Genomic DNA, 23,708 nt, shown 5'->3' with positions numbered 1-23,708 from the left:
GAGCACAGAACGGCCAGGCAGGGGCCCAGCGGTCCCGGGCACTGCAGGAAATGACCTTGAGCGCGAAGTTGGGAACAGCCCTTGAACACCAGGTATGGTCTAAGAGTGTGTGTGTGTGTGTGTGTGTGTGTGTGTGTGTGGTGTGTGTGTGTGTGTGTGTGTAAGTGAACAGCCCTTGAACACCAGGTATGGTTTAAGAGAGAGAAAGAGAGAGTGTGTGTGTGTGTGTGTGTGTGTGTGTGTGTGTGTGTGTGTGTGTGTGTGTGTGTAAGTGACCTTAGGTATGGTCTGAGAGAGAGAGAGAGAGAGTGTGTGTGTGTGAATGTAAGTAACCTCAAGCGCGAAGTTTGGAACAGCGCTTAAACACCAGGTATGGTTTAAGAGAGAGAAAGAGAGAGAAAGCTGGGAACAGCCCTTGAACAGCAGGTATGGCCTAAGTGTGTGTGTGTGTGACAGAAGATGTCCAAAGAAACTGTGATCTTCTAGTGGGTAGAACGTTTGCCTTGCACGCAGCCGACCTGAGTTCAATCCCCAGCATCCCATATGGTCCTCTGAGCACCGCCAGGAGCAATTCCTGAGTGCAAAGCCAGGAGGAACCCCCGTGTGTAGGTGGAATGTGACCCAAAAAGAAAAAAAAAGAAAAAATAGAAACTGTGGTGGGTTTTTTTTTTTTGGGGGGGGGATGGTTACATGGACACCTGGCAGTGCCTGGCTTCCTCCTGGCTCCGTGCTCTGGGGTCATACACCATAGATGATCAACCTGGGATCAGCCAGATAAAGTGCCTTACGCCCCGTAAACACTCTCCTGCCCAGGAAAGGAACCGTCTGTCCCGAACACATAAGCTTCTCTCCGGCCTCCCATTATTCCAGGGCCACGACTGAGTCTATTTGGTTCTGAAGGGGCTGGAGCAATAGCACAGCGGGTAGGGCATTTGCCTTGCATGCGGCCGACCTGGGTTCGATCCCCGGCATCCCATAGGGTCCCCCAAGCACCGCCAGGAGTAATTCCTGAGTGCAGAGCCAGGAGTAACCCCTGAGCATCACTGGGTGTGACCCAAAAAGAAAAAAAAAAAAAAGGTTCTGAAGAAAATGTACTCAAATCACTTGAACAAGGCCCGCCTAAACCATTTCTTTGGAAACTGGTACTAAATTTCCAGAGGCCAAGGTCAACTCTGGATCCCAAACTCTGGAAGAGCAGCCAGTCTGTCAAAGGGAACCACGCAGGTAGAAGTGCTTTGCTCCATGGTGGCCCGAGAGACATTTTTTCTTTTCTTTTTTTTTTTTTTGCTTTTTTGGGTCACACTTGGCTCTGCACTCAGGAATCACTCCTGGCGGTGCTCGGGGGACCATATGGGATGCTGGGAATCGAACCCAGGTCGGCCGCGTGCAAGGCAAACGCCCTACCTGCTGTGCTATTGCTCCAGCCCCCGAGAGACATTTTTTAAACGAAGGCGCTTCAGAGAGCTCTGCAGATGCAAAACCCGGTTCAAGCCCCTGCACACCACTGGGCGTGGGCCCCCAAATGAAGGTGATAAGCAGCCCTTTTCCATGAAAAATGACAGCAGCCCCTTTCCATGAAAAATGACAATACACACCTGCCACCATTTCAGCAATGGCCTAACAATAAAGAAAACCAGCACCCATTACCTGCCTCATTATTAAAAATAAGAGTGGGGTTACCGCAAAGGGGCAGAATGCAGAAGGCTTTGAGTTCAAGTCCCTGAATGACAGAGGTGGCCCCCAGCATGGCAGGGCCAGAGCAGCACCTGGTCGCCTGGCCAGTGTCACTAGCAGTGGTCCCCACTCCCTAAACTCTAACCTCAATGTTATTTCCAAATACCGTCCGTCCGAGGGGCAGAATGTCATGGACAGGAGGGCACTGCAACACGCACGGTGTCGAGGGTCCACAGACCAGGGGGCCCACGTGGAGAAGCCCTTCTTTTCACAAACAAACCCTGGGTGCTTTCTCTTGTTTGCTTCCTCCCTCCCATGGGCTCGGGCGACAGTGCAGTGCAAAAGGCTGGAGTTCAAATCCAGGCATCTCCAGGTGTGGAAAAAAACCAAAACAAACAGAAAGTTATCTGGCATCTTGGAGGAACAGCTGGAAAAGCCAGGAATGCTAAAAATAAACCTTTACTAAAAAAGAAAAAAACAAAACTGTAGGATTTCTTTGGGTTTTGGGGTCACACCTGGGTCCATATGGGATGTTCGGGGATGGAAGCCGGGTGGGCTGTGTGCAAGGCAAGCCCCCTCCCCACTGTACTATGCTCGGGGTCCTGCTGGACTTTTCTTCCCGGAATCACTACTTCACGCATTTTCTGCCTCCAGCTAGTAGAGCCAGAGGGGGCGGAGGGAAGAGTAAAATCTGCTTCAGCAAGTACCAGGACCAGAGACGACAGCCCCCAAGCCTGGTCCCCCGCTGGCAGACGCTCCTGGGGTACCAGGCTGTGGCCTCGCCGGACACGGAGTCCAGCAGGGCTGCTGGGTGGCCAGGAAGGAAATGGCCCGGGACAGGCGCTTTCCGGGTTTGCAGGTGAGCCTGCGTGGGCCGCCAAAAGGGCTGGGTCCCAGCTAAGGAATAAAAGCTCCTAAGCTGCCCGTCCGAAAGGAAAAGAGACTCGGGCCACCTCAGAGAGAGCCCGCCAATGAACAACCAAATCCAAAGCGCTCAGACACAAAAGCAAGCCACAGCTGCAGAGACCTCGAGCTCCCCCGACGCTGGCAGGCCTGGCCCCGGTCTTGGAAAGAGATTATCCATCACCAGGAGGGCAGCGGGAGTCTGCCCGGTCCAGCCCGCCGCTTCCCCCCAGCCGGCTGGTGCAAGGATCCCGGGGCTCCGAAGTCCAAGCACCATCCACGGGGGCGAAGGGGCCGAGGCGGCCCTGCAAAACCCGGCCCCGGCCCCGGCGGCCCCTGACCCGGGCCGCTCCCCTCCCCCGCCCCCCCCCCCCCCCCCCCCCCCCGCGGCCGGAGCTGGAGCCCGCGATCCTGAGCAATCCCGAGGGATCCCGAGACAGCACGTCCGCGGGCAGGACAGCAGGTGACAAGCGCTCAGTGGCAACAAAAAAAATACGCCTCCGCCTCCGCGTCCGTGCGTCCGTGCGTCCGTCCGGGCCGCCAGGCTGGTCGCTGACGCAGGAGCGGGGCTGGAGCGCGCATCCCCCCCACCCCTCCCCAAACAGCTGAAAATAAAGGGGGTGATGGGGGGGGGAGGGCGAGGGGGCAAACTTCACGCCTCGGAAATGAAACAGAGTCTCCCACAGAGGAGAGAAACACCCCAAAGCCCCCCTCCCCCACCGCCACACACACACACACACACACACACACACACACACACCTCACGGCCCCTCCAAGCCTCGCCTGGAAAAAGGCACTCGCGCCCGTGCCCACCTCCCCCGGCGCCCCCCACCCTCAAAACGGGGCGCTCCCTCTAGGACATCGGTGGGGGTAGCAAACGGGGGCCGGAGGGCCACACACAACACTTTGCAAGCCTGCAACAACAACAACAACAAAATATAAATATAAATATAGAAAGCTCAATAAACAGTAAGGCTGACGCGGATTTAAGGCCCTTTTTCTTTTTTTTTTTTTTTTAAATTGCATCGAGGGCCGCCGGCTCGGCGTTGCAATGCATGTTGGGATTCATTCCTTCTGGACGGTTCGGGGCCCCCCGGAGAGCCCGGAGAGCGCAGTGACGACGTCCAGGGGTGCGGGGTGCTGGTGGAGGGCCCTCGCTCTCTCCACGCCCCCCCACCCGGTGCCTCGCCCCCGTGCCGCGGCGCTGCTCCCCCCACCCCCGCCCCGATCTGCACCCCCGGCCCCGGCGCTGTCAGCAGCAGCCACGTGCCGGCGGGGCGGGGCCGCGGGTCTCCCCCCACCCCAGCGCACCCCACCCCGGCGCGACCCTTTACCCGCGGGGCCTCCCTCGCCGCTGCCGGCTCCGTGGTGGTTGGCGGCGGCGGCCGGCGCCGGGGCCGGGCCGCGCAGGAAGGACGGCACGAACTCGGCGGCGTGGACGTTGGGCACGAAGGGCTTGGCGTTGACGTTGAGCTGCCGGCTGAAGGCCGCGCTCAGGGGCTCCCGCTGGGCCTCGGGGGCCGCCGCCGCGCCGGGCGCGGGCGCCTCCAGCTCCGCCTGGTCCCAGCAGTCGGGCGCCGAGTCGCTGCTGCTGCCGCTGCTCCCGCCGCCGCCGCTGCCCGGGTCCATGATCGGGGGGTCCGAGTGCGTGTGTGTGCGTGCGCGCGTGTGTGTGCGCGCGTGTGTGCGTGTGTGCGAGGCGGGAAACCGGGGCGGGGGCGCGGGAGCAGGCCGCGCCGGGCCGGGGGGCGCACGGGCACAAAGGCGGCGGCGGGGCCGGCGACTCGGGCCCCCGGCGGCGTCGCGGCCGTCGCTCCGGCTCCCGCTGGCCACCCGCGACGCTGACGATGACGACGACGGCGACGGCGACGGCGACGGCGGCGGCGACGGCGGCGGCGGCGCCTCGTCAACCCTCCTCGTGTGTGTGTGCGAGCGGATCTCCTCCCACCCAACCACCTCCGGGCGCCCCAGCGCCAACCCCACGCCCGGCGCGGATTGACCCCTCGCGGCCACCCGTACCTGGGCCGTGGTAGTTCTCGGCCCCGGCCCGGCCCGTTTCCGGCTAGCCGGCGCCCCGGCGGAGAGAACTACGAGTCCCGGCAGCCCCCGCGCGACCCTGCGGTTCTCCCGGGGGCCGACGGGAGTCGGAGTTCGGGGCGGCGACAACCGGAAGTGGCGCCCGCTCCCGGCAGGCACAGCGCGCGGAGGCGGAGGCGGAGGGCTCGGAGCCCCGGGGCGGGCCCCACCTGTCACTGGCGTGGGGGCCGGAGCCGGACCCGGGGCGGTGGAAAGGGGGGATCTCGGCGGCGGGTGGTCGCGGGGAGAGCCCGGGGTGGCCCCCTCCGTCCCCGAAGAGCGCATGCTCCGCCCTCCCCTCCCCTCCCCGGCCGCCGTGCTCCGCTCCCCGCGGGGTCCCTACCTGGTGTCTCTCTCCTGTCGCACCTCCCTGCTCCCCGCCCCAGGCCCGCTTCCGCCCTACTTCTCCCCCGCTCCCCTGCACCGACGCCCAGCGCCTTTCATGCCCTGTGTTCATAGGGTGGCCGGGGCCATAAACCCCGCAACGCGGGGCTCGTTAAAGCGCTGGGGCCCCGGCGCAGCCCGGGCCCCGGGCATCGGCCCGCGGCAGCGTTGCAATGACTCACTGTCTGACTCGTCCCTGGAAAAGCCTCCGTCCCAACTTTTCCATCCCTGCGCCCCTCCCGAACCGGCCGAGGGCTCCGCCGGACGGAGCGGGGACCGCCCGCGGCGCCCACGTGGACCCAGGTGCACCCACCGTGGGCCATTCATGCCCCGGGTGCAACCAGCCTCCCGAAGCGAAGGGGGTTCTCTTGTGAACCGTCGGGTTTGCTCGACTCTTGTCACCGTGTTCCATTGGGAGCGGAAGGGAAGAAAATAAATCCACGCGACAAAAGCAAAACAAAACAGGCAGTTGGCAAATTTGGATTCAGTGCCCAGTGGTCATTAGCTCTCAGCAGCGCCGTGGGCGGCCCCTTGGCATCTCTAGACTTTCCTTCTCTGAAAAATGAGATTGTCAGTTCTAAGGTCATCTCTAGTGCTAAGGTCCTAAAAACCCAATTACTTAGTCATTAAAGCGAAGTTTATTCCTTTTATCTATGCGTCTAGAGTTTCTGTAGGAAAGCAAAATATTTCACTGTGTTTTAAAACAACCCTAAAAGTCTTGAAAGCATGCCAGAAAGAGGGCCGGAGCCATCTCACTTCCACCCTGGCACCCCGCCGGGTCCCTGGAACCCCACCAGGAGTGATCCCTGAGTGCAGAGCCAGGAATAAGCCCTGAGGAATAACCACTGGGTGTGGCCCCAACTAACGCCTCTGAAAAACAAGAAAAACAAAAGAGGGAAAGCAAAGTTGCCCCGAGTACCTGTTACTTTTTTCCTGTAACTCACGCAGGAGGAGCACAAGACAGAGAAAACATCTCATTCTTTTTTTTTTTTTCCTTGCCAAGGTGTCTACACAGTGTAACTAATTTGCTAGATTACTGGGTTATGGGCATGAATTCACAGAGCATAAATGCTGCTTAACCAACCTCCTGCTAAGGTCTAAAATCTAGTTCTAGGGCCTGGAGCAATAGCACACGGCTTGCACACGGCTGACCCAGGTTCGGTTTGATTCCCAGCATCCCATATGGTCCTGTGTATCGCCGGGTGTGACCCAAAAAGCAAAAGCAAAAAAAAAAAAAAGTTTCTAAATAGGAGCTGTGTTATTATTGTTGTTTGTTTTGGCCTCATTTAGAGAGACAGAACATTATGCCTAAAACTTAACTATCAATAACTTAAAAAATCATGATTCTTTAATAAAATTTTTATTTATATAGGTTTTTCGGCCACAGCGGTGGTGCTCAGGGCTTACTCCTGGCTCTGCATTCCTGGCGGGCTTAGGAACCCTATGGGATACCAGGAATTGAACCCAGGTCCTTGCAAGGCAAACACCCCACCTGCCGTACTATTGCTCCAGCCCGTGATCTGAAATCCTTACTCATTCTCATTCTCCTTGCCCATCTCCTCCTGCTGAAAAATAATTCCTGGAGTCTGTGTTAGTTACGGTTAGATTCCAAACTCCCACCCTTCTGGGCCAGAACAATAGCCCAGCAAAGTTTGTCAGAGAAAGAAACACATGTATTTCTTTGAAATGGTAGCAAGCTTTTAAAAGCGTGGAGAGTTACATATTAAACAGTACATAAAAGTTGTATTTATTAGGTGGGGTTTGGATGTAGAATATAGTTGCGATTTTCTCCGCCTGACAATAAACAAATTGATCTTTTGTTACTTCTGGGCCATCAGAGAGTGCTATAGGCTATTTTTTTTTTGGGGGGGGGGTCACACCCGGGATGCTCAGGGGTTCCTCCTGGCTCTGCACTCAGGAATGAGTCCTGGCAGTTCTGGGGGGACCATATGGGACGCTGGGAATCGAACCTGGATAGGCCCCATGCAAGGCAAAAATCCTACCTGCTGTGCTATTGCTCCAGCCCCTAGAGGCTATTTTTGATGTGCAAAACTCCCGTTTTTAGCAACCTCTCTGATCCCAATAATAACCTTTCCGTTTTTATTTGGGGGAAGGGTTGAACCATACTGGGGGTGCTCAGGGGCTTTTCTTGGTCTGTGCTTGGGAGTGACCCCCATGGACCATGGGGGACTCTATGTGATGCCGGGGGTTCACCCAGGGTCGGGCCAGTTCAGCTGCATGCAGTGATGGTATTGTGAAAATCAAATCCAGCGATGAGGTTGGAGAGAGAGCTTAACAAAACTGAAACTTTGGGACCCGAGCTAAAGAACAGCAGGGAGGGCGTCTGATTTGCGCGGGGCCGATCTGGGTTCAATCCCCGGCATCCCATGTGCTCCCTGCGCACCGCCAGGAGTTAATTCCTGACTGCAGAGCCAGGAGTAACCCCTGAGCAATGCTGGATGTGGCCCAAAAACCAAGAAAGGAAAAGAATAAAAAGACTGAAACTGCTGTGCTAGAAACCTCAGCACCCGCCTGGATCCCCAGCACCCGCCTGGTCCCCAGGACATTCCTGGGGTAACCCCAGTACCATTAGGTGTGGCCCCCAAACCAGAAACCGAAAAGGCAAAACCATAAGGTCAGGGTAAGGACAATGGACAGTTCTGTCCTCAGGAGTCCTGCCTCTTGGTGCCAGCTCTGTCCATCGCCTCCTCTGCGTCAACACTCTTCCCAAGAACTGCTGGGAAAACCAGTTGTGCTACTTTTCCCGGGAACCAGAGATGCTTCCGGGAGTAAACCTGTCACTTTGCAGCCTCTTCTTCCAAGCACCTGTCTGTGCCTGGAGAAATACTGGGGTCCATACAGGCACTCTGCTCTAAGACATAATGATCACGGCCCCCTGGGGGCTTCCCTCTCAGAGAATCGCCCCCCTCCCCTGTGCCCCCCCCCCCCCCCAAGAATAGAGCCTCGGGATGTTTTAAGCAGGCCTGGGGTTCCACTGCCTTATTTTGGTTTACATTTGGTGCCTCATTGCTAAACATGGGCCCCTTCCACCCCGCTGTGAAAGCCAAAGACCCCAAGTAAAGGCCACTGAGTTCCTTCGATGATGATCAGTTGACAAAAGACATTCTGCAAATTTAGGGCTTATTATTCCCAGGAGATAAGCATAGTGCTTATTAGGATTTTCTTTTTTTTTTTTCTTTCCTAGTTCTGGGCCACACCCAGCTGTGCTCAGGGTTTCAGCTGGCCCTGCGCTCAAGGGCCACCCCTGAGAGTGCTCAGGGAACCGCATGTGGGACCAGGGATGGAGTAGAGGTCAGCCACGTGCAAGACCGCACCTCCTGGTGGCTCGCGCCCATCAATGGCTGGGGAAACCCCATGGGGCTCTGGCAGAGCAGATGCTCCAGACCTTTGCGCTGTCTCCAGCCCCACCCAGGTCAGCCGTTGGTTTTGTTCGCTGTTTGTGTTTTGGGGCGACACTTGGTGGCACTCGGGCTACTTAAGGCTCTGTGCTCAGAGAGCACTCCTGTAAGTACTCAGGGGACCTTAATGGGGTGTCAGGGATTTGAACCAGGATTTTAGCCACCACAAGGCAGGTGTTTTGCCTCCTATACTATCTTTCCAGCCCCTCTCAGGAGTTTTCGCTGAAAGGTCACCCTGTTAAATAATGTATGTAATGTATGAATATTTAATCATATTATTTGCATATACTAATAAACCACGGATTATCTTCACTTTTTTCCTTTTAAACTGGGGATGTAATTCAATGGTAGGACTCGTGCTTCGCGTGTCTGATGCAACAAAGGATTATGAACTTTCTCTGGTAGAAAAATACACACCAGTTCATTTGTTCATTCATTTCAATTCATGGTGAACGTACTGGGAACCATATGCCATTTTTTTTTTCTTTTTGGGTCATACCCAGCGATGCACAGGGGTTTCTCCTGGCTCTGCACTCAGAAATTACCCCTGGTGGTGCTCAGGGCACAATATGGGATGCTGGGAATCGAACCTGGGTCTGCCTCATGCAAAGCAAATGCCCTCCCCGCTGTGCTATTGCTCCAGCCCCCACCATCAGCCTTTTATCTACAACACTGGTTGATATTCATACAACCAGTGCACATGATTTACAACATTGTGGGGTCACATTCCCTTCCCAACTTCTCACCTCCCGAATGTGAGGGGCTTCCATTATTGTATCCTCTCTGCTGAGGTTGTGACAAGCTCCAGAGCAGGGGAGGGGAAGGGGGTGACACCTTTCCACCCATCCTACATACATTTATAATCCTCCATAAATCAGACAAGGGCAGTGGAAGATTCTCCCTGAGCCGGATGGCAGGCGTGGGGGCACAGATGACACTGAGATTGGCGCCTAATGACATCCCACAGGTATTCATCAGCCGGCTGGCACTCTGATACCTCCCCCAAGAGACTTCGCGTCCATAGATGACCCTTCTCTGTCCTGTCTTCATTCTAGAACAGGGAGGGAAGAAAAAGTCCAAGGATGTGACTTTGGCTGTACATTTATATATTACTTGTCTCTATGCACTGTTATTTTGGGGGTTCTTTTTATTTCTGCTTTTTTGGGTCACATCTGGCGATGCTCAGGGGTTACTCCTGACTTTGCACTCAGAAGTTACTCCTGGCGGTGCTCGGGGGACTATATGGGATGCTGGGGACCGAACCGGGTTCGCTGCGTGCAAGACAAACGCCCTCCCTGCTGTACTATCGCTCTGGCCCCTCCAGATCACAATTTATTTATTTATTTATTCTCGTTTGTTTGTTTAATTTATTTATTTATTTTGCTTTTTGGGTCACACCCAGCAATGCACAGGGGTTACTCCTGGCTCTGCACTAAGGAATCCCCCTGGCAGCACTCAGGGGACCCTATGAGATGCTGAGAATCAAACCTGGGTCGGCCGCGTGCAAGGCAAATGCCCTACCCACTATGCTATCACTCCAGCCCCCAGATCACAATTTTTTTAAATGCTTACTAATGACAGGTAAGACATGATTGTTACCATAATGAAATCCAAGTACAAAATAAAATTGAATGCCATAAAATTTAATGCAATATATGTTAGACTCTAGAGTTGAAAACTTACATAAATGAGAATAAGCATTTTATTTATTTATTTAATTTAATTAATTTCTTTATTATTATATTTTTATTGCTTTTTGGGTCACACCTGGTGATGCACAGGGGTTACTCCTGGCTCTGCACTCAGGAATTACTCCTGGAGGTGTTCAGGGGACCTTATGGGATGCTGGGAATCGAACCCGGGTTGGCCGCGTGCAAGGCCAACGCCCTCCCCACTGTGCTATTACTCCAAGTGCCGATAGCACTTTATTATATGGCGTTGAATGGTTTTAACTTCCTTATTTGCATAGGTGAACATCATACAGCAATCATAAATTGGCTTTCACTGATTTACTTTAGGATAATTTTATTGGCCATTGGTTGGAGCAAACAATACCTAGTAAAGTTAGAAAGGAAACTGGGGGGGGGGGTGCTGGAGCAATAGCACAGCGGGGAGGGCGTTTGCCTTGCACTCTGCCGACCTGGGTTCGATTCCCAGCATCCCATAGGGTCCCCCGAGCACCGCCAGGAGTCATTCCTGAGTGCAGAGCCAGGAGGAACCCCTGTGCATCGCCGGGTGTGACCCAAAAAGCCAAAAAGAAAAAAGAGAGGGAAACTGGAGACTTTGGTGGTGGGAAGGTCACACTAGAGGTGCTGGAGCACTAGATGCCTGAAACAAGTGTATGATGAACAACTTTGTAAATCATGGTGCTTTACTAAAAATTAAAATTTAATAAAAAAAACAAACCCACAAGGCAGCGAGTGGGTCTCTTCCCGCCAGGCACCGCGTCTGTTCACAGCTCAGCAGCGGGACTGGCCGCCTTCCAAACCTGCAGCCCCGACAAACACTCATTTGCAGTGTTTGTGTGTGTGAGCGACACACTTAGCATTTTCCTCTTTCAGTTTCTAATGAAACATAAAATTGGGGGCTAAGAACTGGCCTGCTATTTTCGGACACTTCCTGGATAAATATTTTGCAAGCTGGTTAATGATTGTTTCGGATGCCTCGCTGGGTTTGGTTACCATTCGCCCCGAGCGACCCCCCCCCCCCAACACACACACATATCTGTATAGTGCTGTTCGGATGCCAGTGGCTTTGTCCTGGTGGTTTAATTCCGGGTAGCACTCAGGTCATCCAGCTGGAAGTTACAATCTAGGAAGATAGTATTGCACTGTCTTCCCGTCCCGCTGCTCAGCGATTTGCTCGGTCGGGCACCAGTCACGTCTCCATGGTGAGACTTGTTGGACTGTTTTTGGCATATCGAATATGCCACGGGGAGCTTGCCAGGCTCTGCCGTGCGGGTGGGATACTCTCGGTAGCTTGCCGGGCTCTCCGAGAGGGACGGAGGAATCAAAGCCGGGTTGGCCGAGTACACAGCAAACGCCCTCCCCATAGCAGGGGCGTTAGAGATGATATTTCGCACTTCACAACCATCGTACCCCCCCTTTTTTTTCTTTTTTGCCACGCCTGGTGATGCTCAGGAGTCACTCCTGGCAGGCGTGGGGGACCGTATGGCTGCAGAGGATCAAACCCAGGTCAGCTGCATGTAAGGCAAGTGCCTTTCTTACTGTACTAGAGCTCTGACCCCACCTTTTTTTGGGGGGGCTTACCCATAGGTGCTCAGGGATCACTTTTGGCAGGGCTTGGGGATCCAAATGTGCTGTTGAGGATTGAACCCAGATGTCCCCCCTCGGCCCGAGACAGGGCACCCTGGGACAACTCAGCAGCTTGATGTTCTCTCAAGTTCTGGCGCTGAGCTGTTCCTATGCTGGTTGTGTGTTTGTTTGTTTTTGCTTTTTGGGTCACTCTCGGCAGTGCTCAGGGGTTCCTCCTGGCTCTGCACTCAGGAATTACTGCTGGTGGTGCTCGGGGGACCCTATGGGATGCCAGGGAGTAAACTTGGGTCGGCCACGTGCAAGGCAAACACCTACCTACTATACTATTGCTCTGGTCTGGCTGTGGCTAATGTTTGTTGTTTTTTTTTTTTAACTGCCTGATTTCTAGTGGATCTCACTTTTTCTAGGCAACCTTGTGAAATCCATAACACCAGAGCATTTTGCCAAGGAGATAACGGAAGCTCAGGGGCACGAGGAATGCTTTGGGGCAAAACAACGCACATCTGGGTGGCGGCCTGGTTTGGGCAAATATTAATTCCAGGAAAATCTTTTGCCTACATTCGCATCTTCTCCTGCAGCTTCTGCTATTCCCACAACAAGCTGATGTGGTCAGGAAGGACAGAGAAAGTTCTGAGCAAGTGGGAAGTGAGATAGAAGAAATGGCCAAGAAGGAGGACTCCAGAATAACCTAGAGGGATGCTCACAGTTCCGCTCCTCCTCCCTGCCGCCCCGCACGACCTCCATGCAGTTCCCCAGAGTGACATTGGGTGTCACCTGCGAGTTGTCTGACGTTCATCTTCCCTGAACCGGACAAGCCACAGCCGCTTCTGGCTCCCTGCTGTAAGCTATTCCTGTTCTTTGGGTCACACCGGGCAATGTTCAGGGATCACTCCTGGCTCTGCACTCAGGAATTACTCTTATGCCGGGGGACCACATGGGATGCCGGGGATCGAACCCACGTCGGCTGCATGCAAGGCAAGTACTTACCCACTGTACTATCTACCATCCTTCCTTTCTCTCTCTCCTTCTTTCCTTCGGGCCCTACTTCCTTCTCCCTCCCTCCCTCCCTCCCTCCCTCCCTTCCTTCCTTCCTTCCTTCCTTCCTTCCTTCCTTCCTTCCTTCCTTCCTTCCTTCCTTCCTTCCTTCCTCTCTCTCTCTTTCTTCCTTCCTTTCTCTCTCTCTCTCTCTCTCTCTCTCTCTCTCTCTCTCTCTCTCTCTCTCTCTCTCTCTCTCTCTCTCTCTAGGCACCCATGAGGCGCACACTCCCCAGTTCAATCACATCCCTGCATCCCTGACCATTTAGATTGAGGCTTAAAAACCTCAAATAAAAATGAGCTCTTTAGGGCCAGAGAGCTAGGACAGCGGGCCAGAGACTTGCTCACACACGGTTGACCTAGGTCCGGAGCCCGGCACAGTAGATGGTGTCCTGAGCACTGCCCAAAGTGATCCCTGAGAATCTCTGGGCGTAGCCCCAAATCCACCCCTCCAAAACAGACCCCTCCGGGCTGGAGAGAGAGTACAGGCAGGGGCTGAGTTCAGTGTCCTGTGGGCCTGAGTTCCTTCACGTGGCCATCTCACGGTCCTGCGCATCACCGGGCACAGCCTGGTGACCTCCGAGTAGTGCCAGCCTGGCCTGGGTAACCCAGCACTCCAGCAGCGTATCCTCAGCGCCTCGGGCTGACCCGAGGATCGCTGAGAGGCCCAGGGGCTCCTGAGCACTGCTTGGGAGGTCCCATCCCCCCCTTTGTTACACAAGGGAAAAAGACGTGAAAAACCGCGCCTGCCCAGCTGGCCTGCCTGCAGTCGTCACAGGAGGAGAAAGCAGAGCTGCCTGGAGTTCCGTCCCGCTCGGGTTCAGCAGAGGTCTCAGCCTGGAAAGCGTGAGTTCGCGTTCCACCGCTCACACAGCGAAAATATGCCGAGTGAGTCGACTAAAGCAGGCCCCCAGGTACCCTCCGCTCCCTCATTTGCACCGCAGAGACCATCTGCACGGCGGAAACGAAGGAGCTTCATTTCCATCACGGTTCTCAGAGTCGATGCCCTTGATTGCGGAGAACCTTTTAATTAGGAAAATTTCCCCCCAAACGCTTAAAATGCGGAGTTGCACCTTTCAGAGCGATCACAAAATGTAATGGGCGCAAATTATTCATGGAGTCGTCATTTTATTTTAGCACATGCGATTTGGCGACGCGAGCACAGGCCAGAGGGAATAGCCATTAAGTGCGCGAGAGGAAAAAGGCCGAGAGTGCAGTGAATTTTAATATCGTTGCTCTCCTCCTTTGGACTCAGTTCTCCCCCCGCCACGGCTACTTAATATGACTGCAATTGCTCCAGAAGGCGGAATCGGACTGATGTGGGCAGATGGACAGGCAAAGGCCCTGGGCAATGAAACGTAGGTCAGCAAAGCTTCTGGGGAGGAAAACCCTGAGACTGATTCACCCCAGGGATACAGAAAACAGACCTGATAAGACCGGCAGCCGACCCTGAGGAGGCTGGACCCCTCCCATGAGGTTCCTCTCCTCGAAAATCCTCGGACATCTCCTTTAACCCGATCGACTTTAGTGACTCAGCCCAGAGAAGACTCCAGAATCCGGATCAAGACACCCCGAGAAGAGCCTATTAAAGGCCACCTTGGTGGACAAGGGAAGGGCGCGCATATGCTGCCCGAGCCTAAGTGTTGCTTGTGCCCGCGTGGCTGAGCACATGTTGTGCCCGAGCACATGTGTCGCCTGCATCTTTCTCCTCTTTTTTTTTTCTTTTTGGGTCACACCCGGCGATGCACAGGGGTTACTCCTGGCTCTGCACTCAGGAATTACTCTGGGAATTACTCAGGAATCACTGGGTATGACCCAAAAAGCAAGAAAAAAAAAGAAAAGAAATAGTGCAGGGGGCTGGAGCAATAGCACAGCGGGGAGGGCGTTTGCCTTGCACGCGGCCGACCCGGGTTCGAATCCCAGCATCTCATATGGTCCCCTGAGCACCGCCAGGGATAATTCCTGAGTGCATGAGCCAGGAATGACCCCTGTGCATTGAATGACCCCAGCCCAAGAATGAGTCACTTTTGGGTGTGACCCAAAAAGCAAAAAAAAAAAAAAAAGAAATAGTGCAGCCCCCACCTCCCCGTCACTGGGTGTGGTCCAACCCCCACCATTGAAAAAATAGAAATTCTCCTTAAAATAGGTAGAAGAAATGAATGAGCAAAAATGGCTTTGGCTAGCAGGGCGGATGGGACTGACTCCCACGGCCACTTCCTGTGGCCGCCCCCTCCTCCGCCTGTCTTCGGTCACTGACCTTCCAACTTGCAACATTGTCTTTTTTCTGGTCCCATCCGCTTCCTTGGCTTCCGAATCACTGGGAGGAGGCAGAGGTGCGGGCTGGGAGTCTCTGGAAGGCTTTTTTTGTTCGTTTGTTTGGGGGGGCCACACCGAAATGATGCTCAGGGCTGACTCCTGGCTGTGTGCTCAGAGGTCTCACTCCTGGTGCTGCTCAGAAACCATACAGGGGGCGGGCATCGAACCTGGATCTGCCCCGACTCTAGCCCAGACTCTCGTGAGGTCTGATGCCTTTTGGGCCAGGGCTGTGACTCTGGGTGAAAGCACATGCCTGACATGTGTGACACCAGGATTGGGTCCCTGGCACCAGCAACAACCCACAACAAACTTTCTGAGATGGGCACCAGAGAGATGAGACAGAGGGGGGGGCGCCTGACCCGGGTTCAATCCCCAGCACGCTGTATAGAACCCCGCCAGCAGGGATCCCTGAGCACAGAGCCAGGAGTAAGCCCGGAGGCCCACCAGGTATGACACCAGACCCCAACCCCAACCCCAACCCTTCTGAAATGTGCTGCCCCACCCGGGAACCCTTCCTCCCATCACCCCAGGACCGAGCTCAGAGATGGGGGTGGCCTCTGGGCATCGCCGGATGGGACCCCTACATAGAAGAGGAGTGACAGGGACCTGGAGTGATAGCACAGCGGGGAGGGTGTTTGCCTTGTACTCAGCTGACCCGGGTTCAATCCCCAGCATCCCGTAGGGTCCCCTGAGCACTGCCAGGAGTGATTGCTGAGTGCAGAGCCAGGAGGAACCCCTGTGCATCACCGGATGTGACCCAAAAAGCAAAAAAAAAAAAAAAAAAAAAGAAATGTGACAGCTTGGTGTCTGTGGCCCAAGAATGAGTCACTTTTTTTTTTTTTTTGCTTTTTGGGTCACACCCGGCGATGCTCAGGGGTTCCTCCTGGCTCTGCACTCAGGAATTACTCCTGGCAGTGCTCAGGGGACCCTATGGAATGCTGGGAATCAAACCTGGGTTGACTGCGTGCAAGGCAAACGCCCTCCCCGCTGTGCTATCACTCCAGCCCCAAGAATGGGTCACCTTGATTCAGGCAGAGGACACTTGCCGTGAAGCCTGGGGGAGGGGTCCAGGCTGGGCTGCTTATCTTCTCTCCCTCAGGGCTCTGCGTTCCTTTCCCCATTTTCTCCCAACCTGGCTGTGCCTTGGTCCCTATCCTGAATTGTGAGAAATGAGAAAACCTGTTTTAATGACCCGGCGGCGGCAGAGGCCATCAGAGGTCACATGGCTCTGGTTTGTGCCCTGCTGACTCAGGCCAGGTCCCCAGCCTCAGGAGTGACCCGTGGGGGCAGAGCACTGAGCCGGGAGTAAGCCCTGAGTAGAGTACAGGGGCAGGGGAGGGGTGCCCCCCAAGACAAACAAATAAAGAAACACAAGCCTTCCCTTTTTTTTTTTGCATCACAGCCAGTGATGCTCAGGGCTTATTCCTGGCTCTGCCCTCAGAAATTACTCCTGGTGCTGTTTGGGGTCCATAAGGGATGCAGGGATTGAACCCGGGTCAGCCGCGTGCGAGGCAAACGCCCTCCCCACTGTGCTATCACTCGGGCCCCACAAAAGCCTGGAGCTGTTCGGATGGAGCAGGATTTGAGGAAGGCTTCATTTCCCACCCCCCTCACCCCTGCCCCCACTAATCACGTCACCAAGTCAGAAATGTTTGCTTCCAAGTTATTTATACTTTATTATTTTATTTTATTTTTTTGCTTTTTGGGTCACACCCGGCAATGCACAGCGGTTCCTCCTGGCTTTGCACTCAGGAATGACTACTGGCGGTGCTCAGGGGACCCTATGGGATGCTGGGATTCGAACCTGGGTTGGCTGCGTGCAAGGCAAACGCCCTACCTGCTGTGCTATCGCTACAGCCCTGTGATTTATACTTTAAGAAACTAATTTCTGGGGCTGGAGCGATAGCACAGCGGGTAGGGCGTTTGCCTTGCACGCGGCCGACCCGGGTTCTAATCCCAGCATCCCATAGGGTCCCCTGAGCACAGCCAGGGGTAATTCCTGAGTGAAGATCCAGGAGTAACCCCTGTGCATTGCTGGGTGTGACCCAAAAACCAAAAAAAAAAAAAAAAAAGAAACTAATTTCCGGGGGCTGAAGAGATAGTACAGCAGGGAAGGTGTTTGCCTTGCACGCGGCCGACCTGGGTTTGATCCCCGACATCCCACAGGGTCCCCTGAGCTCCACCAGGAGTGATTCCTGAGTGCAGAGCCAGGAGGAACCCCTGTGCATCACAGGGTGTGACCTAAAAAGCCAAACAAACAAACAAACAAACAAACTATTTTCCTGGACTGGAGAGATAAACAGTAAGTTAAATCAATAGTCCATCTTCCAGAATATTTATTTACTCATTTATCTATTTGAATTTGAGGGACGACCCAAGTGGTGCTCAGGGATTACTCTTGGATACTCGGGGGACCTTGTATGTCACTGGGGATTGAACCTGGGTCTGTTGCATGCAGGGTAAGCACCTTCCCCTGTGTATTATTACCCTGCCCAGAAATCAGCTTTTCTAGAACATATTTGAGAGCATATGTATAGTGAGCATTTTTATTTTATTTTATTTTATTTTTTTGCTTTTTGGGTCACACCCGGCAATGCACAGGGGTTACTCCTGGCTCATGCACTCAGGAATTACTCCTGTCGGTGCTCGGGGGACCCTATGGGATGCTGGGAATCAAACTCGGGTCGGCCGCATGCGAGGCAAATGCCCTCCCCTCTGTGCTCTCGCTCCAGCCCCTAGTGAGCATTTATTTGAGCGTAAGGGGAAGAATTAAAGAAAGTGCCCAGGGCTGGAGCGATAGTACAGCGGGCAGGGCATTTGTTTTGCACACGGCTGACCCGAGTTTGGTCCCGCCATCCCATAGGGTCCTCCGAGCACCACCAGGGGTGATTCCTGAGTGTAGAGCCAGGAGGAACCCCTGTGCATCGCCGGGTGTGACCCCAAAAGCAAAAAAAGAAAAAGGCAAAAAAAAAAAAAAAAGAAGAAAGAAAGCGCTCAATAGTGCTGACCTAAATACTGCTTCAGAATATCCCTCACGCACCGCCACTAAAGTCACGAGCAGTGAAAATCAAGAATTACCATCCTGGGGAGACAGTGTAAAGGCCTCCTGCGTCTAAAGCGTCGGTCCAGCCCCGGGAGCCATCTCCCTGACCTGAATTTTAAGGTGTTTTGTTTGTTTTGTTTTGGGGCCACAGCCGGTGATGGTCGGGGTTAGTCCTGGCTCTGTGCTCAGGAATGACTCCTGGTGGGGCTTAGGGGACCCTGTCGGGTGTCAGGGAGGGAACCTGGGTGGCCACATGCAAGGCGAGCGCCCAGCCTGCTGTACTGGCCCAATTAAGTTATTTTATGTTTGTTTTTGGCTTTTGGGTCACACCCAGTGGCACTCAGGGGTCATTCCTGGCTTTAGACTCAGGAATCTCTCTTGGTGGGCTTGGGGGACCATATGGGATGCTGGGGATCGAACCCAGGTCAGCCTTGTGCAAGGCCAACATCCACCCTGCTGTATTATCACTCTAGTGGTCCCGTCAAGTTAAAAAAAAATCAACGGGATGACAAGTGACAATAGAAAAAACTTGTATCACTTGTCATCCCGTTGATCTTTAATTTGCTCGAGCAGGTGCCAGTAACGTCTTCATTCGTTCCTGTCGAGTGCTAATGTAGCCCAATGGTATCTGACCACTCCAGGAACACGAAGAGGGGGCTGGAGCAATAGCACAACGGGGAGGGCGTTTGCCTTGCACGCAGCTGACTTGGGTTCGGTTCCCAGCATCCCATAGGGTCCCCTGAGCACCGCCAGGAGTAATTCCTGAGTGCATGAGCCAGGAGGAACCCCTGAGCATCGCCGGGTGTGACCCAAAAACAAACAAACAAACACACAAAAACAAAACAGGAACAGAAGAGCCTCGAACCCGTTCATTCAGGGTTTTGACGAAGAAGTCCAACCATCTCATAGGTGAGCGGCCAGTCGGTCTTTTGACGTCCTGTGGAATCCAGTCAGTAACAGCTCTAGTCCAGCGGTTGTCTCTGAATCGCATTACGTGTCCAGCCCATTTGATTTTTGACAATTTGGCAAATAAGACAGCAGCCCTGATTCTTGACCGTTGATGGAGGTTGGAACTCCAGATTCCTTCTCTCACTTGAGTGAGACGTGATACTCTAAGCATAGCTCTTTCCATTCCTCTTTGGGAACCCAAATAGTGTTCTCATCCTGTTTTCGAAGGTCCCAGGTCTCTGAGGCGTATGTAAGTGCAGGAAGAATGGTGGAGTCGAAAATATGTGCCCTAGGTTAGAGCAATAGCACAGTGGGTAGGGTGTTTGCCTTGCACGACGTGGCCGACCCGGGTTCGATTCCCAGCATCCCATGGGGTCCCTTGAGCATCGCCAGGGGTAATTCCTGAGTGCAGATTCAGGAGTAGCCCCTGTGCATCGCCAGGTGTGACCCAAAACGAAAGAAAAAAAAAAGATGTGCCCAGAGCTGGAGGTTCTTTGTCCTCTTAACCATTTCTTTGACACTCTTGAAGGTGTTCCATGCTGCTCTCTTCCTCCTGCGCAGTTCTGGCGCCAAGTCGTTCCTTATGTTGAGTTCTCGACCCAGGTACACATAGCTGCTGCATTCGGAGATGTTCATTCCGTTGAGAGCAAATGGAATGTCAGGGACTAGTTCATTTTTCATGAACATTGTTTTGGTGAGATTCAGCATACGGACAGGTAGCGTGTGAAGAGTCGAGCCAGTGTATTGACGAGTACTGGCGGCAGATTCTTCAGGTGTTCGGGTCTGACCTTGTCTGGACCAGGTGCTGTACGCATCTTTACCAACAAAATGGCGTGTCGGATTTCGGAAGGGAGGATGTTGGGAACGACATATCCATCCTGCGGAATTTGGTATGTGGGCAGGTGGATGTGGCTGTTGAAGAGATCGAGTAGAAGTCGTGAGTAATCCTCTCCATTGCCCTTCTGGAAGGTGTGATAGATCCATCAGGACGTCGGAGGGCAGTCATCTTGGTCTTGTAGTTGGCGAAGGACAGGTGAGCGCTGCGGAAAAAAAAATACAAGGGCCGGGGCTGGAGCAATAGCACAGTGGGTAGGGCGTTTGCCTTGCACGCGGCCGACCCGGGTTCAATTCCCAGCATCCCATAGGGTCCCCTGAGCACCGCCAGGAGTAATTCCTGAGTGCAGAGCCAGGAGTAACCCCTGTGCATCGCCAGGTGTGACCCAAAACAAAAAAAAGCAAAAAAAAAAATACAAGGGCCTGCTCTTATTAATCTCCTTGTCACTACATAGCCCAGCTGGTTTTTGTTTTGTTTTGATTTTTGTGAGGAAGGGGGCATACCTGGCGAGGCTCAGGGCTCCCTCCTGGCTCCCCACTTGGGAATTACTCCTGGCAGTGCTTGAGGGACCATATAACACGCCAGGGATGGAATCTGCTCCTGTAGCCCAGCTCTGACACGCTGAGCGTCTTAGCCCAGTGAGGATGCTCAGCGTGAGGCCTCCGGCTTGTCTGTCTCTCGCAACTGCCACCTGCCTGAGATCTCTTCTCTATAAATAAGCAGTTTCCGGTTCACACCGCCTGGGCGGCATAGTCTTAGGAGCTGGAGTTAGAGTTGTATTCAAATCCTCCACCGCAAGGAGCCGGCCACCGGCCATTGAGATGGATTTCCTGGTCCCTCCGGTGTCCTCGCTGCCCGGGGAATTCTCCAGGAGGCGATGACTTGTCCCTCCAAGCTGTTGGTTCTGTGGTTTCTGTGTTTCTCCCGAGATCAAGTTCCAGATGGCCCAGCAGTGCTTCCAGAATGAGTATTTTGACAGTCTGCTGGGTGCTTGCAAACCGTGTCATCTGCGATGTTCCAGTACCCCTCCTCTGCCCTGTCACGGGTATTGCGATGCGAGTAAGTGATACGGCCGCGGGAGTAAGGATGCTCTAGTGCGAAGTCTTCTCTATGGACCACTTGTTTATTTACATACTCGGTGTGGGGGCCACGCGCGGCGATGCTCAGGGCTTACTCCTGGCTCTGCGCTCGGCTCTGCACGCAGCCAGGCGAGTGCCCCACCTGCTGTACGGTCTCTCCGGCCTCTGGGCTGTTGATTGGAACAACAGGCATGGAAAAACAGTGAGATTCTTCTGAAGCTGAGCAACAACAACAAGGAAAGGCCATTATTTAAATGTCCATAGGAACAAAGTAATTATTCTGAACTGTTTTATTTAGCCTGTTAGCAGGAGAAACTTTTGTTGTTGTTGTTGTTGGGTTCTCTTTGTGTTGGGGCCACACGGTGGGGGGGGGGTGGTGGTGCTTAGGGCTTCCTCCTGGCTCTGCACTCAGGGATCAGTCTTGCTGGTGCTCAGGGGACCGATAGGGGTGCCAGGGACTGAACCCGGGTTGGCCCCATGCAAGGCAAATGCCTTGCCCGCGTGGAGCTGAGTGATGGTACAGCGGGGAGGGCATTGACCTTGCATGAGGCCAGGTTCAATCCCCTGCATCCCATACGGTCCCTGAGCACAGCCAGGAGTAATCCCTGAGCATCACACTGTGGGGTGGGGGGAAGGGGGCACACACACACACACGCACACACACACACACACACACTCATACATTCATGTTTAATAGGGGAAATTGAATGGCAAAATGTCTACACTTGGTGCACTGTTTCAGCCCATTATCTCTCTGCCCCTCTTTGAACTCAGTGGAAGGAACAAACAGCATCCTCTGGACCTGTCTGGGGTTGAGCCTGATTGCGTCCGTGACAGTTTTTGTGCTGATGTTCTTACTAAGAAAGAGGCGCTTCGAACCGCAAAAGGACAAGACCAAAAGCACAGGTGGGTCTGAGGGTTACTCTGAAATCTATTTTCAAGAAGTGGCGATTTCGAGTTTCAGTTCTTTTTCTGTCTTAATGCTGCGTGTTTCTTTCCGTAGAGCCCTTTGGGGTGTGTTAGAGCACAGTTATTTGTATTATTATTTTCCCCCCCACATCTGGCCGTGCATAGGGTTTCCTGCTGGCTCTGCACTCAGGGATTGCTCCTGACAGGGTCTGGGGACGCTATGGGGTACCAAGGATGGGAGCCGGGTCAGCTGTGTGCAAGGCAAATGCCCTCTCCTCTTTACCATCTCTCTGGTCCCCAGAGTTATTTATGTATTAAGGCACCACTGACAAATGACACGTTACTAAGTTCAGATGTAGAAATAATATTGATAGTATTTGATCCAACGTGTGACTCTATTGGAAATGATCAGGTCAGCTCTGTTAAGAGAATTTCCTGTAGAACAATCTCGCATCTTTCTGCACACCTTTATGGGTGCCCTACTACTACCTTGCCCCAGATCATTTCCTCTGGGTAACCCACGTGACTCTGTCCTGACTGTCTCTTGGGAAGCTTGAGCCTCTTGGAGAAGTTAGCTGGTCCGATCCTTAAAAGTATGCCTTGAGGGGCTGGAGTGATAGCACAGCGGGTAGGGCATTCACCTTGCACGTTGCTGACCCGTCTTCAATTCCCAGCATCCCATATGGTCACCCCGAGCACCGCCAGGAGTAATTACTCAGTGCAGAGCCAGGAGTAACCCCTGCGCATCGCCGGGTGTGACCCCCCCCCCCCCGGAAAAAAAGCAAAAAAAAAAAAGTATGCCTTGAAAGATAGACGGCCACACTTTGAGTAAAATAGAAGTGTTAGGGGCCGGAGCGATAGTACTCGGGGAGGGCATTTGCCTTGCATGTGGCCAACCCGGGTTCGATCCCCGGCATCCCATAGGGTTCCCCAAGCATCGCCAGGAGTAATTCCTGAGTGCAGAGCCAGGAGGAACCCCTAATTATCACCGGGTGTGACCCCAAAAGAAAAAACAAGTGTTTGCTTAGGGGAATACTTCAGTGCTGAAGAATGCTAGCAATGAAGAACTAGTTGCACTTGAATAATTGGAGCGATCCTCGGAGGAGCTGTGTCTGAAGCCAGGGAGACCAGGAGCAATGACCGTTCTCCTTCAGGGCCCTTCCCGATACAAATATTTCTGCAGAACTTTTTTTTTTTTCTTTTTGGGTCACACCCAGGAATGCTCAGTGGCTCCTCCTGGCTCTGCACTCAGGAATGACTCCTGGTGGTGCTCGGGGGACCCTATGGGATGCCGGGGATTGAACTCTGGTTGGTTGCGTGCAAGGCCAACGCCCTCCCCGCTGTGCTATCACTCCGGCCCTTATTTCTGCAGAACCTCTGCCCATGATCTGATTCTTGAATCCTAAGCAGCCATCGCCTGAGTCCTTTGTTTTGGGGCCACGTCTGGGTTGCTCAGGGCTTACTCCTCTCTGCCCAGGCATCACTCCTGTTGGTGCTTATTTTGGGGGGACCATCTGAGGTGCTGGGGCTCAAACCGGGTTGCTGTGTGCAAAGCAAGCACCTTACTGCTGTCCTATCTCTCCACCCCTGCCTGATTTCTGGTTTTGTTTTTTGGGCCACACCTGGCGATACTCAGGGGTTACTCCTGGCTCTGCACTGGGGGATTACTGGGGGTGCTCTGGGGACCAATTCGGGATGCTGGGGATCGAACTGGGGTCAGCTGCGTGCAAGGCCAGTGCCCCACCGGCTGTCCCAGCTCTCCAGGCCATCACGCTCAGTGTATTAGCTCGCAAGCTGCCACCTTGTTTGCTT

At 53.9% G+C, this 23,708-nt stretch overlaps 2 protein-coding genes across 2 annotated transcripts in view; one reads left to right on the top strand and one right to left on the bottom strand.

Moving 5' to 3' along the window:
- GSPT1 (G1 to S phase transition 1) overlaps positions 1–4,531 on the bottom strand; it is a 28,040-nt gene extending 23,509 nt beyond the window's left edge. Inside the window, exon 1 of the mRNA XM_055134842.1 lies at positions 3,912–4,531. Coding sequence (XP_054990817.1) covers positions 3,912–4,206 — 295 coding nt within the window. The 5' untranslated portion in view covers positions 4,207–4,531. The remainder of the gene's footprint in view (positions 1–3,911) is intronic.
- A 15,786-nt stretch (positions 4,532–20,317) lies between these two features.
- Positions 20,318–23,708, top strand: part of TNFRSF17 (TNF receptor superfamily member 17) — a 7,169-nt gene continuing 3,778 nt past the window's right edge. The window contains exons 1-2 of the mRNA XM_055136521.1: positions 20,318–20,967; positions 21,762–21,893. Of these exons, the coding sequence (XP_054992496.1) occupies positions 20,850–20,967; positions 21,762–21,893 (250 nt within the window). The 5' untranslated portion in view covers positions 20,318–20,849. The remainder of the gene's footprint in view (positions 20,968–21,761; positions 21,894–23,708) is intronic.

This window comes from Sorex araneus, chromosome 4 (genome assembly GCF_027595985.1).
Source record: "Sorex araneus isolate mSorAra2 chromosome 4, mSorAra2.pri, whole genome shotgun sequence".
Classification (NCBI taxonomy): Eukaryota; Metazoa; Chordata; class Mammalia; order Eulipotyphla; family Soricidae; genus Sorex; species Sorex araneus.
This window is presented reverse-complemented; position numbering and strand designations above follow the sequence as displayed.